This window comes from Fusarium tjaetaba, assembly GCF_013396195.1.
Source record: "Fusarium tjaetaba strain NRRL 66243 chromosome Unknown NRRL66243_c0000395, whole genome shotgun sequence".
NCBI classification, from domain to species: Eukaryota; Fungi; Ascomycota; class Sordariomycetes; order Hypocreales; family Nectriaceae; genus Fusarium; species Fusarium tjaetaba.
In genome coordinates this window covers 1-13,139 of record NW_023501591.1, presented here as the reverse complement: position 1 = coordinate 13,139, position 13,139 = coordinate 1, and the positions used below count along the sequence as shown (strand labels likewise).

The 13,139-nt window shown below is 50.9% G+C and overlaps 7 protein-coding genes across 7 annotated transcripts; 3 read left to right on the top strand and 4 right to left on the bottom strand.

The window, feature by feature from the left end:
- Positions 1-214: 214 nt before the first annotated feature.
- On the bottom strand, positions 215-1,803 carry FTJAE_13246 (allantoate permease; the record flags this gene model as incomplete). Its single annotated transcript, XM_037346370.1, has 2 exons — positions 215-565; positions 613-1,803. The coding sequence occupies 2 exons, from the start codon at positions 1,801-1,803 to the stop codon at positions 215-217; spliced, it is 1,542 nt and encodes a 513-aa protein (XP_037199731.1).
- Positions 1,804-2,469: 666 nt separating this feature from the next.
- On the bottom strand, positions 2,470-4,083 carry FTJAE_13245 (amidohydrolase ytcJ-like; the record flags this gene model as incomplete). The annotated part of the gene is made up of 1 exon (XM_037346369.1): positions 2,470-4,083. The coding sequence occupies one exon, from the start codon at positions 4,081-4,083 to the stop codon at positions 2,470-2,472; it is 1,614 nt and encodes a 537-aa protein (XP_037199730.1).
- Positions 4,084-5,771: 1,688 nt separating this feature from the next.
- FTJAE_13244 (set 5) lies at positions 5,772-6,430 on the top strand (the record flags this gene model as incomplete). Its single annotated transcript, XM_037346368.1, has 3 exons — positions 5,772-5,829; positions 5,911-6,268; positions 6,331-6,430. The coding sequence occupies 3 exons, from the start codon at positions 5,772-5,774 to the stop codon at positions 6,428-6,430; spliced, it is 516 nt and encodes a 171-aa protein (XP_037199729.1).
- Positions 6,431-7,941: 1,511 nt separating this feature from the next.
- Positions 7,942-8,559, top strand: FTJAE_13243 (SET domain protein; the record flags this gene model as incomplete). Its single annotated transcript, XM_037346367.1, has 1 exon — positions 7,942-8,559. The coding sequence occupies one exon, from the start codon at positions 7,942-7,944 to the stop codon at positions 8,557-8,559; it is 618 nt and encodes a 205-aa protein (XP_037199728.1).
- Positions 8,560-8,950: 391 nt separating this feature from the next.
- Positions 8,951-9,209, bottom strand: FTJAE_13242 (uncharacterized protein; the record flags this gene model as incomplete). Its single annotated transcript, XM_037346366.1, has 2 exons — positions 8,951-9,078; positions 9,125-9,209. 2 exons carry the CDS (start codon positions 9,207-9,209, stop codon positions 8,951-8,953), a joined length of 213 nt encoding a protein of 70 aa, XP_037199727.1.
- Positions 9,210-9,813: 604 nt separating this feature from the next.
- On the top strand, positions 9,814-11,623 carry FTJAE_13241 (uncharacterized protein; the record flags this gene model as incomplete). The annotated part of the gene is made up of 3 exons (XM_037346365.1): positions 9,814-10,660; positions 10,708-11,128; positions 11,173-11,623. The coding sequence occupies 3 exons, from the start codon at positions 9,814-9,816 to the stop codon at positions 11,621-11,623; spliced, it is 1,719 nt and encodes a 572-aa protein (XP_037199726.1).
- Positions 11,624-11,806: 183 nt separating this feature from the next.
- FTJAE_13240 (epoxide hydrolase) lies at positions 11,807-12,835 on the bottom strand (the record flags this gene model as incomplete). The annotated part of the gene is made up of 1 exon (XM_037346364.1): positions 11,807-12,835. The coding sequence occupies one exon, from the start codon at positions 12,833-12,835 to the stop codon at positions 11,807-11,809; it is 1,029 nt and encodes a 342-aa protein (XP_037199725.1).
- Between the last annotated feature and the right edge of the window lie 304 nt (positions 12,836-13,139).

Genomic DNA, 13,139 nt, shown 5'->3' with positions numbered 1-13,139 from the left:
AATAACCTAGCATCGTGCATAGTCATCTGGTCACATTGATTTCTTTACGTAAAACCAGCGTCAAAGTGGAATACCCCAGATTTCACGCACAGGTTCCCGAGTCATCACCGAATCCGGGGTAACAAAGTCCAAGATCAAAGCTTCAATTGACTCTAACCAACTGTAACTAACTAACCAAACAAACGCTCATGACATCATAAAATATCTCCCAAAACTAATAAGAGTATCGGAAGTTGGGGTTCTCAAAGTCAGTCAGATCCTGCAACACGGCATTCTCATCCTCCACAACAGGACCTTGAGCGTCACGAAGACGGTTTCGACGGATGAGCACGAAGCGCAGCGCAATCGCAATGACAACCTGTCCTGCTACACAGCCGATGATGAGCTTGCAGCCGGTCTGATAGATTGGTGCTTCGGAGCCGATGAAGCCGTGGGGACCGATGATGTTGCCGATGCAGTATGCGAGGAATACAAAGGCTGTTGCGGTGGTGCGCTTTGTGTAGCCGCCGACGTTTGAGGCGGGCATTTGAAGAGCTACGATGAGAGCGCCGACGAAGGAAGCGCACTAACTAGTTAGAATTGGTTTGGAGGGAGGGAGGTTGGGGGACGTACCATGTAGTAACCGGCCAGGAGACCGCCCTTGTTGGAGCGAGGAAGTTGCCAGAACAAGGTAACGGCAATGAGCGTGGGCAGAAGCCAAACACACATGACGATCGTCCTCACGTTCTTGAACTTGGACGCAACATATGGTCCCGTAAACATAAAGATGGCGTTGCAAGCACCGTACGGAATGCCATACGCCGTCGTCAACAGCGCATCATGCGTGAACCCCTTGACGATCAACTTGGAAAAGTTCGCAATACCACCATTAATAACCTCATTCAACAGCACAAAGAAGAACAGCAACCAGATCTGCGAGTCCACAAAGACCTCCCTGATCTGATTCCACTTGATCTTCCTATTAAACACACCAGTCTTGTTCCTCGCGCTCTGCGCAATCAGCATCGCACGCTCCTCGACGCTGAATCGCTTGGCAGTGAGGATGTTGTTGGGCAGGAAGAAGAACAGGACTATACCCCAGCAGATGGTCAGGCCGCCGCAGAGCACGTAGATAGTCCGCCAGACATCCCACCCCTTGGCTTGGCCGACACCGTAGAAGAGAATGCCGCCAAACATGGCGCCGAAGCCGTTGAAGCAGTAGAATAGACCTGCGCGCGCAGGCTGTGTCTCGCGACGGAACCATTGCGAGACGATGAGCATGAAGGCTGGTGTGATTACAGCTTCAAAAGTACCGAGGAGGAAACGACAGACTGCGAGACCGGCGAAATTCTGACACGCTGCTGTGAGACAGAGAATAGCGCCCCAGGTAATAACGAACGTGCTGACAATGGTACCAGTTGGTAAACGCTGCGCGAGGTACGAAGCAGGCCACTCAGCAACGAGATACGCAAAGTAAAAAATAGATGCCATCCAAGAGTATTCATCAGAAGTCATGCCAGTCGTTGAAAAGAGATCAAAGACAGCTGAGTAGCCGAGGGCCTGCTTGTCGACATATTGAAGAAGATACGTCCCGCAGAGCAGCGGCATGAGAGACCAGTCGACTTTTCTGCGGAGTTTCTTGAGGGCGTCTTCATCGGCCATGAGCTCGCTTAGACGGGAATGAGCGATGCCATGTTGCTGGAGGAAGAGCTCTGCCTCGTCGAGGTCAGTGACGGTGCCGTTCTTGATGTCTGCCTCTACGTCGTCGTGGTCAAGAGGGATGATCTTCTTGTCCACCTCGATGTCGCTCTTTGTATCGGCCATTATGAAGTCTGCAAGATGTAATCAGGATGATCAAGAAAGAATCTTGTCCTGCTGGGGAGAAACGAGCAGCGACTGAGCGCCCTTTTTGAACCCGGGGGCGATTATACGATTCATGATCTGGGGTATCAGTAGGTGGAGCCAAAGTTGCGATAAGTTGGGTGGAGGTGCTGAGATACCGCTAGCCAGGGGTGCATCCACTGTACTGAGATAGGTAAGTTAACTAAAAGATGCGGGGGAATGAGTTGGTTGGTGGTGGCTAGGTTTTCCCGCGGAAAACAAAAAAAGAGGGCGGTGGAGCAAAGCGGAGGCTAGAATTGGGAGCGAGAGAGGAGATAGGATGTTAGGTTTGGAGATACTCGTGGGTAGATAGATAAACTTGGCGTGTTTGAATATCTGATAGATGAGAGATGGACTGATGATTGTTGTGATAGGGATGAGGTGAGGGCGTCATTGATTGAGGGGGCGGTGTTTGGTGGAAGAAGATGACGAAGAGATGTGTGAACATTTAACATTTAACATTTACAACACTCAACGTGACATAGCAGGGATGAGTAACTACAGTATCGATAAACCCTCATCGTACTGAATTCGCCAAACAGTCTCAAAGATCACCCACTGCATTATCTATCTCATTTTATACTCCCGCCACCACGCTCCCAACATCAATCAACCCTCAAGACTCCAAACCCTCTTCCCAGCAAACCACGTCTCCCTAATCTCAGCCCTCAACAACGTCCTACTATCCCACTCCATATCCGCCACAACCAAATCCGCAAACTTGCCCACCTCCAGCGTCCCAACCCTCCCATCCTGAAAAACACTCCTCGCCGCACCCTGCGACCCTGCAACTACCGCTTCACAAACGCCAAGCTTGAAATGCTCGTTCACCACCTCCTCACACTCTGGCTCCCGCGCTGAACGTCGTGTAGCCGCTACGTACACGTTGTGCAGGGGGTTCCAGGGCGCCGTGGGAGAGTCGCTGCCCAGAGCGAGGAGGGCGCCTGAGTCGGCGAATTCGCGGTATGCGAAGGCGCGGTCGCGACGGGGGCCGATGAGGCGTGGCCATGCGCGCAGGATGGCTGGGTCGGCGTGGACGGGCTGGATGGAAGCTGTGAGGCCGAGTTTACCAAGGCGTTTTGCGTCTTCGGGGGAGGAGACTTCGAGATGTTCGATTCGATGGCGGGCTCCTGGCTTGCCGTACTTCTCGAGCATGTCGACCGCCATGTGAATTGCTGCGTCACCAATGGCATGAAGGGCTATTTGGATCCCTGCATCAGCAGCCTGCTTGACAACAGGTTCCAGATCCTCTCTTGACCAGAACGGCGGCGGTGAAGCAATTGAAGAGTATGGTTCTGAGAGATATGCCGTGCAGGCGTCGATGATGCCGTCGCAGATGATCTTGATGCCCGCGATGCGAAGATCAGGCGACGTCTCAAGACTATATTGCCTCGCAAGTTCAATAGCCCTGTCAACCTGTCTCATGCGCTCTTCAACTGTATCAGCAGGTTTAACGATCCAATACGCCGTAACACGCATCGCAACGTCAGGATATCTCCTCTTCAGCTCAACGAGACTCTCCCAGCTGTACTCATCCATCGCCATCTCGATTATCCCCGTGTATCCTGACGCATGGTACGCTTTGAACGCAGCGAGCATACACTCAATCCGCTCCTCATTCGACGCAAGCTGCGCAAGTGTCGGCCAGACAATCGACAGAATGGACGCTTCGCTGAGAACACCAGATGGTTTACCGTCCTCATCCCTCTCGATAATACCACCCGGCGGATCCTCCAGATCAGCGACCTTCATCTCCTTCAAGCCCGCTGAATTGCACCACGTCGAGTGCATGTCCTTTGTATCAACATAAATCGGCCTCTCGTCAATCTCATCCAGAATCTTGGCCGTTACTCCATCGGGAGTCATGGAGTGCATCCAACCCTTTGCCATGATCCGCGGAACATCCGGATTCGCTTTTGCGTACGTGCGCAGCTCGTGAAGAATATCATCCAGATTCTTACATCCCTCCAGCGCAATCTTTCTCAACGACTGGCCCAGTAGCAAAAGATGCATATGCCCATCTACAAAACCCGGCAGAACCGTCTTCCCCGCGAGATCCTGCGTGATAACGTCTTCCCCTGTGACTTTCGCCTGTACTTCATCTTTCGTGCCGACGGCTTGAATGATGCCGTCTTTTATGTACATGCTCTCAGCAAAGGTGGGTTCGTCGGCCAAGCTGGCGACGGTCCTCGAGAGGATCTTGCCATTGATGAAGAGAGTCATACTGTAAAATTTCTGTGTGAGCAAAGAACAGGTTTTTTGTGGCGGCGTATTGGGTACTTATATGACTTTATCGGCCTTCTTGATTTGGGCCGCGTCCATGCGGGAGCCACTCAAGTGGGCTAGATGTGCCTATCACCAAATTCGGGGGCTTGATGGTGGGGTGAAGTCTGAAGAACCGTCCAATGTCGTGGAGATGCGATGCGCTGTGAGGCAAAATGCAATGCAGTTTGATATGGCATTTACTGATAGGTCCTTCACTCAAGTGCCCTTTTTAATCCTTCAAAGATCTACACAATACATTTATCAAGCATCCTCGTGCCTGAGATTATTTACAACCTCGGTATCGTCATGTCCGGCACCGGCCTTGAACTCGTGGGGACCCTTGAATTTTAACCTGTCATCGCCTACTTGTCTAATTGGCTGCTTTTCTGGTAACAACGGGTCTGTGAAAATCGCTCACTGAGATGATCTTATCAGATGGAACGTCATCTGATCTGATCTAATGCACGCAATTCGTACAGTATCAGGTTTTTCAAGACCGAGGTCTGGGTATTTCGCCTCCACCGTTTTTCCTGTGACGCTATAATGTACCCTGCCTGGAAACAGCCCCTGGTCTTGTCAAGGCAACGCGATTATATGAGCGCGGCTTAGGACATATCATGAAGAGCAGTATTCTGAGGTATGTTATCGTTGGTGTTGGGAGGGGAATCGGGTTGAAGTTCTGCTATTGAGCACTTCGCCGCATAAATGTGGGCGTATACAGCTACCGGTCTCGCAATCGAAGTTGAACTTGAGCCGAAGAAGCCATCGTGGGCCGAAAGTGACTGTGGCGCTTACAGCATGGCAGGCCCTTATTGTCAACACAGATCGTCCGGAGCCAACACCGCAGCCAAAGAATAATCTGGGCAATAAGTCTTTTGTTACTGGCGCGGCAAACACCGTAAGAGCACATATGGTACAACTCGCCTCCATCACAGCCGCGATGCGGTAGGATGAAGATTAATACACTGTGGATTCCCCTTTCTCCTCTCCCTTGAGGCGCATTTCATCCTTGATCATCCTGTGACGTTGCCCGAAACCCTCTTGTCTCTTGACTCTCGCAGTTTTGGTCCCATCAACAGTCATCCCGCAGCTAAAGAGCATACCAAGCCTTGTTCTTTCCTTTGAACCTTCGACGGTACAGCTCGACAAGTTGTCCATCACGAGATATCAAGGCTTTTTCGGCGGAGCCGTTCAAATTGGGAGCGATGGTGCCTTTTTGAAGGGTTAATTGGTGGTAGAGAAAGGCGAAGGTTTCTGTTACGTGTTTCGTCCCGATTCCAATGGCTGAATACTCGGGAGGCTTAAAATTAACATCGTGGATGACCCTGTTGCTGCGTTAAGTTTTCTTCACGAACTCTGTAACGATCACGCAACAAGTCAATCAATTCTCCAATGCGGGGTTCCTCATATAGATACTTGTAATCATACTTCTTTTGTGTTGGAACAGATGTCGAATTGACCTCAAAGAAGTCACATGGTCGTTTTGTCTGAACAAAGAACATGATGGGTTGACGACAACATCAATTGCGGAGATGGGCTTTGCGATAACCTGACAACGGACGCATCACGTTATACAGACGGATAATGTCGACAAAACAGTAACCTCGAAGGTTGCTGTATAAGTCAAGATATCCTGCCAGGTTGAGATGCTGGTGATCCCCTATTCCGTCTCGTTACGCATCGAGCCTCCATCTGCGGCTCTAGGTACAACCGTTGACCATCACCACTACACTAAACCGGCAAGTTCTCTACTACCCATTGGTATTATTATAACTAACATCACAGGCCAGACTTCCAAGATGACTGTCGAGTACGAATGCGGCTTCAGCATCTACCCTCCTCTCCCCCCAACACCCTCCAACCAAACCCTCTACGCTCTGTTCCTCGCCCGCCTCAGAACCACATTCTCCTCCCAAGTCCATCCCTCCACCTCCAAACCACTCCTCATAACCGACGACGACACCGCCTTCTACTACTTCACGCTCCCCAAGTACCCTAAAATCCCTGCCAATCCTGAACATTGCAACTTCTTCCTAAGTTTCCGCCTTGGCTTCGGAAACGGTGGTTTACCACGCGAAGTGGCTGTTTCTCATGTCCTCGAGGTACTCGTTATTGCGAAAGAGTATTTTGGGGAGAGGGTTAGGTATTGGAATGGGATGCATAGGATGAGATGTAATAAGCAGTGGGGGTATTATACGCTTGCAGATGTCGAGGAGGCGGAGAAGGAGGTGAAGAAGTTGTGCAGGAGTATGGACTTCAAAGTCGCAGTGATGGAGACGGTGGTGGAAACACTGGAGGAAAATAACATCGTGGAAACTGGACCTCTAGCTCTGCTCAGTCAGTAGTCTTTTTGTCTACATTTACACCGGAAACTTGTCCCAGTTACCTTCGATCATAAGACCCCAGCTCCACCAACATTTTGTTAAAGCAGTAACTTGCAACTTAATCTTCAAGATTGGGCTAAGTGCTCTCCCAATGATAGCAGACTACGGACGGATCTGTCCTGCATTTGACAGGGTCAATTTGCTGCACTAGCACGATGTTTCATATATCCTTCGGACCTAATACAGAACCAGTTAGCAGAGACCGAAACTTCTTGCGGAGCGCTCTGGGAGTTTGACAGTACTTTGCCAGCAGGATTCTTGCCTCAGGGGGTATCTCTGACCTTCTAACGTTGTCAAGTGATCGGGCTTCGTCTTCACCCCATTCTCAGCTTAGACACACGGTCCCATTGGGCGAAGCATAAAGCGAGGACTTTACTCTACAATATTGCTCGTCGCCCGGGCCATGACAGGAAAGACTTGAACACACATACGGAGTATACTCAACCATTCCAGCGTAATCCTGGCAATGTTAGGTACCACTGTTCTGATCCCAAAAAAGGCATCAGAGATACAGGTACGTAAAGCTGCCCATGAACCCGTTGCTCAGACACACTTAAGCACCTCCTTTACATGAGATAGCCGGAACATCAGTCAGACTTGGGCGTAACGCTCTGGTCAGGCTCGTGGATCCTGAAGGATGCTGGTTGGCAGCATTGAGGTGTCAGCAGTTGTGCGCTACTGTTTACTTCATCCTGCCAACATGCCCTTCAATGACTTATCGTCTTGTCTTGATGCAAGTCTCACTCATGAGCTACCTGATGATCCAGTTGTAGCGTACTCGCGAACTCCGTGAGGGGAGTAGGCTGGGTCCATTGAGGGAGGAGGGGGGCCCTTTCTGTCTCCTAACCTCGCATCTTTCCATTTATCTAGTGGGGGGTGTGTGGTTTATGCTTTTATCACTACATTTGAGCCGAGACTTGGTCATGGCGCATTTGCTTGCAAAGTTGCAATAAGGAAGAAAGAGCCTGAACTCGGGATGCAGCCGTACTTCGCACCCAGCGGACGACTTCTTCGGTGAGCTCCAATGTTGTGTCATCTATATCTGTCAGTCTTGCCTCCATTGTCTGCTCGAATGTGCGGTTATGCGTTGGTGTACCTCGCAGGTAGCCCCGGATTTTGACCTCGGATTGACGATAACTTCATTTGCCATCCTTCACCAATGCAAACAAAAGGGAAGCAGACGGCTAGCACCACGCATCATCTACACTTTCAGTGGGCAGAAAGCAGGTAAGCTATATTGGTTCAGAGACTTGATCACATGTGTAGGCGTCTCAGTCTTGTGCTGAACCTCTAGAGATGCGAAGGTTTGTTCATGATGTTTAATTTACGGTTCATCTTTCGAGGCAAGATTTGTAGATTAGAGTGTCGCGAGTCTGATCGATTGGATTATATGTTTGTTTAAGCCTCCAAACTAAGAGCAAATTCTGCATAGATGCTGGAGCAAACAGTTTCGCAGCTGCCAGCGCCAGGAAGGAGCGCAAAGCAAAGCTGCTCAACCATCGACATCCATCTCCTCTCCTCTCCCCTCAACTCCATTCCAACCAACTCTTCATCGCAACATCTCTTCCATCCTCGCCCTCATAAACACATCCCTTCACCTCAACAGCCGCTCATCATGTCTTTTGACTGCGGCTTCGACATCTTCCCCCTCCTCAGCCCAAGCCCCGAGAACAAAATGAGGTACGCCGAATTCCTCGACGACCTAACAACCGTCTACAAGGACGACGAAGAAACCCGCCTCCTCATCCTCCCCTCCGACGCCGACTTCCCCAAGTACCTCGACAAGCGCTTCGTCCACTTCGCGCTGACCAACAACCCGCGCATCCCCGCCGACCCCAACAACTGCGACCTGTTCTACAGCCTGCGCAGCACGAGCGTCTTCGACGCCACCGTCATCGACACCATGAAGGAGATCTTCATCATCGCGCAGCACCATTTTGGGAGCCGTGTGCACTTCTGGACGGATGAGAGCGTCATCTACTCGAAGGGAGAGGTCACCCGCTCGGAGTGGGAGGTCTGCAAGAGAGAGGATGCCTCAGACTCGAAGTGAAATGTGAGAAGCGCGCTTATTCTTGCCCCGATGCTTCCGATTACGCTATGCTACTGGGGGGTTTATACGCCCGCATCTGCCGATGTTGCGCGGTAGTCGTGGCATGGGCTTACTTTTACCGTTGGGTTGGGGCTGACGTTGGGACCGAAGGAATGGAAATAAGCACCAGTGTGTGTTATTTTATTAGATCATAAGGCAAAAGTGACAGATCAGTTCATTCTGATACAGGGATATCTCCAGCCAACGACACAAAAAGAAAAAGACAAGTTTAATCATAGCGTGCTCCCATACGTCCAAATCTCTAGCCAAAATTCACAGTGTCAAGTCTCGGTCCATTTAGAGCAGTGCTACTGAAGACGCATTAGCTTTGGTCGCTGTACTTGGTGATTGTCTACTGACCTGATCGAGCTTCCCACGACTTGTAAGGGTCGGCTGGCTTTTTTGTAGGGTCGACTGAGCCTGCGAGCTTCCTCTGGATCTTTTCCTTGAGTGAAGGTTTATGCGGTGTTGTTTCAAGACCTGATTTGTTAGTGGGGGTGATTTAGAGGATGTGAATGAGACATACCAGGCTTGGTACTTGTTGAAGGCTTTGTTGTGTCAACGAGTGTTGTCTCGGAGACGTTGGCGATCTTGTATGTAGGGTTCGACATGTTGAAGATGTTGATTGTTGTTTTGTAAGTGTGTAGTAGAGTGTTTCTGAGTTTAGTGTAAATGTCTTGTAGACTGTAAACTGTATTGATGCTGATGTATCTTGATCTGATGCCTCAAATCTCGGGGACACAGCTTCTACTTATACTCGGACTAAACTTACACACCATCAAGCGATTGAGTCACAAACGTTAAAAAATGACATCTCAGCGCCCTTGAAATGGATCACATCTTGTCAGCCCTGCATGATTGAAGGCTTTCGATCCGACTCCGAGTGACACATTCCGCGCTCTAGATCCGCATCACTACTCGGCGTGCCAAAAGCAGTATAAACCCCTGTAAGCCGAGCTGAACCAAGTGGGTACTCGACCCCGACTCTCCATTATTCTCGAGCCGAAGCCACTCATTATCAAGCCGAGTCCACCGAGTCCACCAAGTCAAGCCGAGTCTCTATTGTTAAGCCGAACCCCACATTCAACACTCTATTTTCACATCAAACGCAACACCCACACAATTTCGAGGCCGATATCTCAAGCCGAAGTAACCTCCAAGCCGAGAATCAAGATTTATCATCATCGGATTCATCAGCATTTTTTCAATGGCGCCATGTCAACGGCCCCTCTCCTCCTACGCCTAAACGGTCGCCCGCAAGCCTGCGATCCATGTCGAGCGCGGAAAGTAGCCTGCGACCACGGCCAGCCAACCTGTTCACGCTGCAGAAAGCGGAACGAGACCTGCGTCTACACCGTTTCGGGCGCAACGGTCAAGAAGCAACGGCTTCGGTCCCCCGAACCTCAACCTCCACCAGCACCGAGCAATGACTCGACGCCTTCACCCGCCGTGGCTCCTGGTTATCTCGGCTTCACCAGTCACAATGCTGTCTTTGAGGAAACGCGCAATAGCCTCTCGCTCGTCCACGGACCGCCTGTTGAAGTCGTTGAGCCGAGGGCGCCGAGGGGTAGAAGTGTGATTGACCTCCCGTCTCACTTGAGAGAGATGAGTCTCTATGTTCTTCGGTGTTTACCTCAGTCTCAGCATGATGTTATGGCGCATAGACTTCACTGTCTCACAGACGGATGGATCTTTAGGGCTATTCAGGAGATTATCGACACGCTTCATAAAGATTGGGGACGGTATCTCTCATCGCGAGACGATGCGGACTTGGATGTCGTGGCGCGGCATGTAAGCCATAACACGGCGAGACCTCTGCGCGATGAACATTCGAGTGCAAAGGCTTGGACTGATCAGTTCACGGGGAGTAATATCCGCTGGGAGTCGGTGGGATTGATATGGACGTACTGGAATGGCTCGCCGAGTTTTGATGCGCCGGTTGTGGTGAAGTGTTTGGGGTATTGCATTGAGCTGGCGAGACATTTCACTCCTGGGAATGACATTATGCTGTATCTTTGCTACAGACGAGTCACCACTGAGTCCCTCGTCTCAGGCGATGCAGGTGAGTTGATGGTCATCCACTGCGTTGAGTCTCGCTGACAATCGCAGGTTTGACATGCTGGCGCTACTTTGCAGAGACGGTCGCACTCCTCACATTCCTTGGTCGACACGTCGGTTCAGAAGACACAAACTACATCCCCTCTCTCTGCTCCGAACACAGACGTCGCATCACCGCCCGCGTCTTCAACATCGACAAAGTCCTCGTCTCATTCACAGGACGTCCACCGCTGCTCAGCCGTCGCTTCTTCTCATCCCATCTGCCACTCGACCTGACAGACTTATGTCTTGAATCTGACCAAGCTACCATACGTCATGCGGTGCAAGAGCTCGATTCCAATGGTTTCCGCCATGTCGGTGATCTGAAAGGCTCGTCTATGGTTAGGGCGCGGTCGCAGATTGCTTACATTAAGGATGAGCTTCTTGAGATTGCACTTGCGAATAGCGTCAAGGTTACTTTTGAGAGTCTAACGTACGTCACACTCGCGTTTCTGGGTTCTGTGCTGACAGGGGTAGTGAGATCAAGGCTCGCGCTGAGAGAACGTATGAGAGCTTCCCAGCCAATCTCATCCATCGACCTGACGAACTCGACGATCCGGACTGCGACGTTCAGAAAGTCTATTCACGAATTCTGATTCGACTAGAACACATGCAGAACCTCTTTTTCGTAGAAAGACTATTGCTTCGACTCGGTCACATTGATGAGAACCGGTTACTCCCGATTAGTTTCGAGATGGTCACTCTAACACTTCTCTTCTGGACACACCAAGATCGCTTCTCCGGCATGAGACGAGATTTCGAATGGCTTGTAGGTCAACTTTTCCCAATTACACTCCCCCATATCTCTAACATCCTCAGCTCATGGCCTTCGCCGCCCCCGGAGGCGGTATCCTCTGCCTCGAACTCCTCCGCCCAACATTCCGCGGCACCCATCCCGACTGCCCCAAACTCAGCCGTTCAGCCATAATCCAAAAACTCAGTCTTCTAATCGGCTTCCTCGACTGGGTCCGACCTCCCGCCCCCAACGCCGATCTTTGCGCAGACTGCAAAGCTGTTATACAGGGTGTGCTAGACCATAATCTCAATGCCCCGATTGCAGGTGGAGGAGCATTGGATACGCTGGATTGGGATATCCCGACGCAGTTGGACTTTAATTTTGATCTTTTGGATACGTTTGATTGGTTGAGGCCTGAGCAGTTAAGTCTCCCTGCGTGAGGAGGAAGTTTTGGATTGTAGTGTTGGTTGAGGAGGGAGCTTGGATATGGATCCAGTGGCTGGTGTTTAGGCTGACGGTCTGGAGATCGGGGGCCCAGGATGAAAGCATTTGCTGTTGTTGGGTGGCAGATTGTTCGGGGTCTGATGGGACAATGAACAGAACGGGTTGTGAGATGTGAAAGTCTTCAAAGCCTTGTTCGTCTGGGGCGAAGAGGTTATCTTTCCACATGCGATACCATCGACACACGCCTTTGTACCCATCATTCGAGCCAAACGCCTTGAGGTGTGCTTTCTGCAGATCTTCGGTATACCACGATGCAATGGGAAGTCTGCGGTCTTGACGCACAAACTCCTCCATCTTGCCAAGCGGATGGAACCACGTCTCCCATTCTTCCCGATCGCGACAAAACACCAGACTCATCGCTGCTTCCGCGTTCTTCTCGAGAAGTTCCTGCGAGGTGAATTCGGCTAGCCACGGGATGTATCCGAGCATCTCATACCCCAGAAACTGCTTGGTCATGGTGTTGATCATGTCAACGTCGAATGGCGTCCCCAGCTTTGGCGGTCCGACGGCTAGAAATACGAGTGCTTCCCAGCGTGAGGGGTGATAAGCTGCCATTCTTGATAGGAGCGTCGCGCCGAAATCATGGCCGATTCCAACGAGGGTCTTGAGGTCCAGATGGTCGAGAAGTTCGATGACCTCATCGCCCATCGGCTTAAGGCGGTACGCGTTTACATCTGTTGGCTTGCTGCTTTCACCGTAGCCGAGCAGATCAAGGGCCACGACACCGTATCCCTCGGATGAGAAGTGTCGGATTTGATGGACCCAGTCTGTGAGGGTTGATGGAAAGCCGTGAAAAAAGAGAAGGGTTGTGGATTGGGAGGTTGGAGGGATGAAGATGTATGAGTATACATTGCCCCTACGGGCTGTAAACGTCTGTCGCGCGGGTAATTCGAGTGTCATCTTGGAAAACTATCGATTTTCAATTGATACAGAGTAAATTGAAGCAATTGAACGGAGCGACGATGTCTCGGAGCTTTATACCCTCCGGAAAGTTCTCGGACACTTCCTCACTCCCAACCCCACGTCATCCCTCACGAATCCTCAATATACCTCTCATAAACACTCCCATAAAACCTCCTCCCAATCTCCCTATGACTCCTAACTTTCGTCCTCAACTGCGTCTCTCCCCAAGTATCATACAACCCCCTCACAAACGGATTATCCACCGCCCCCCCCCCACCCGCCTCCCCCCCTTCACCCCATC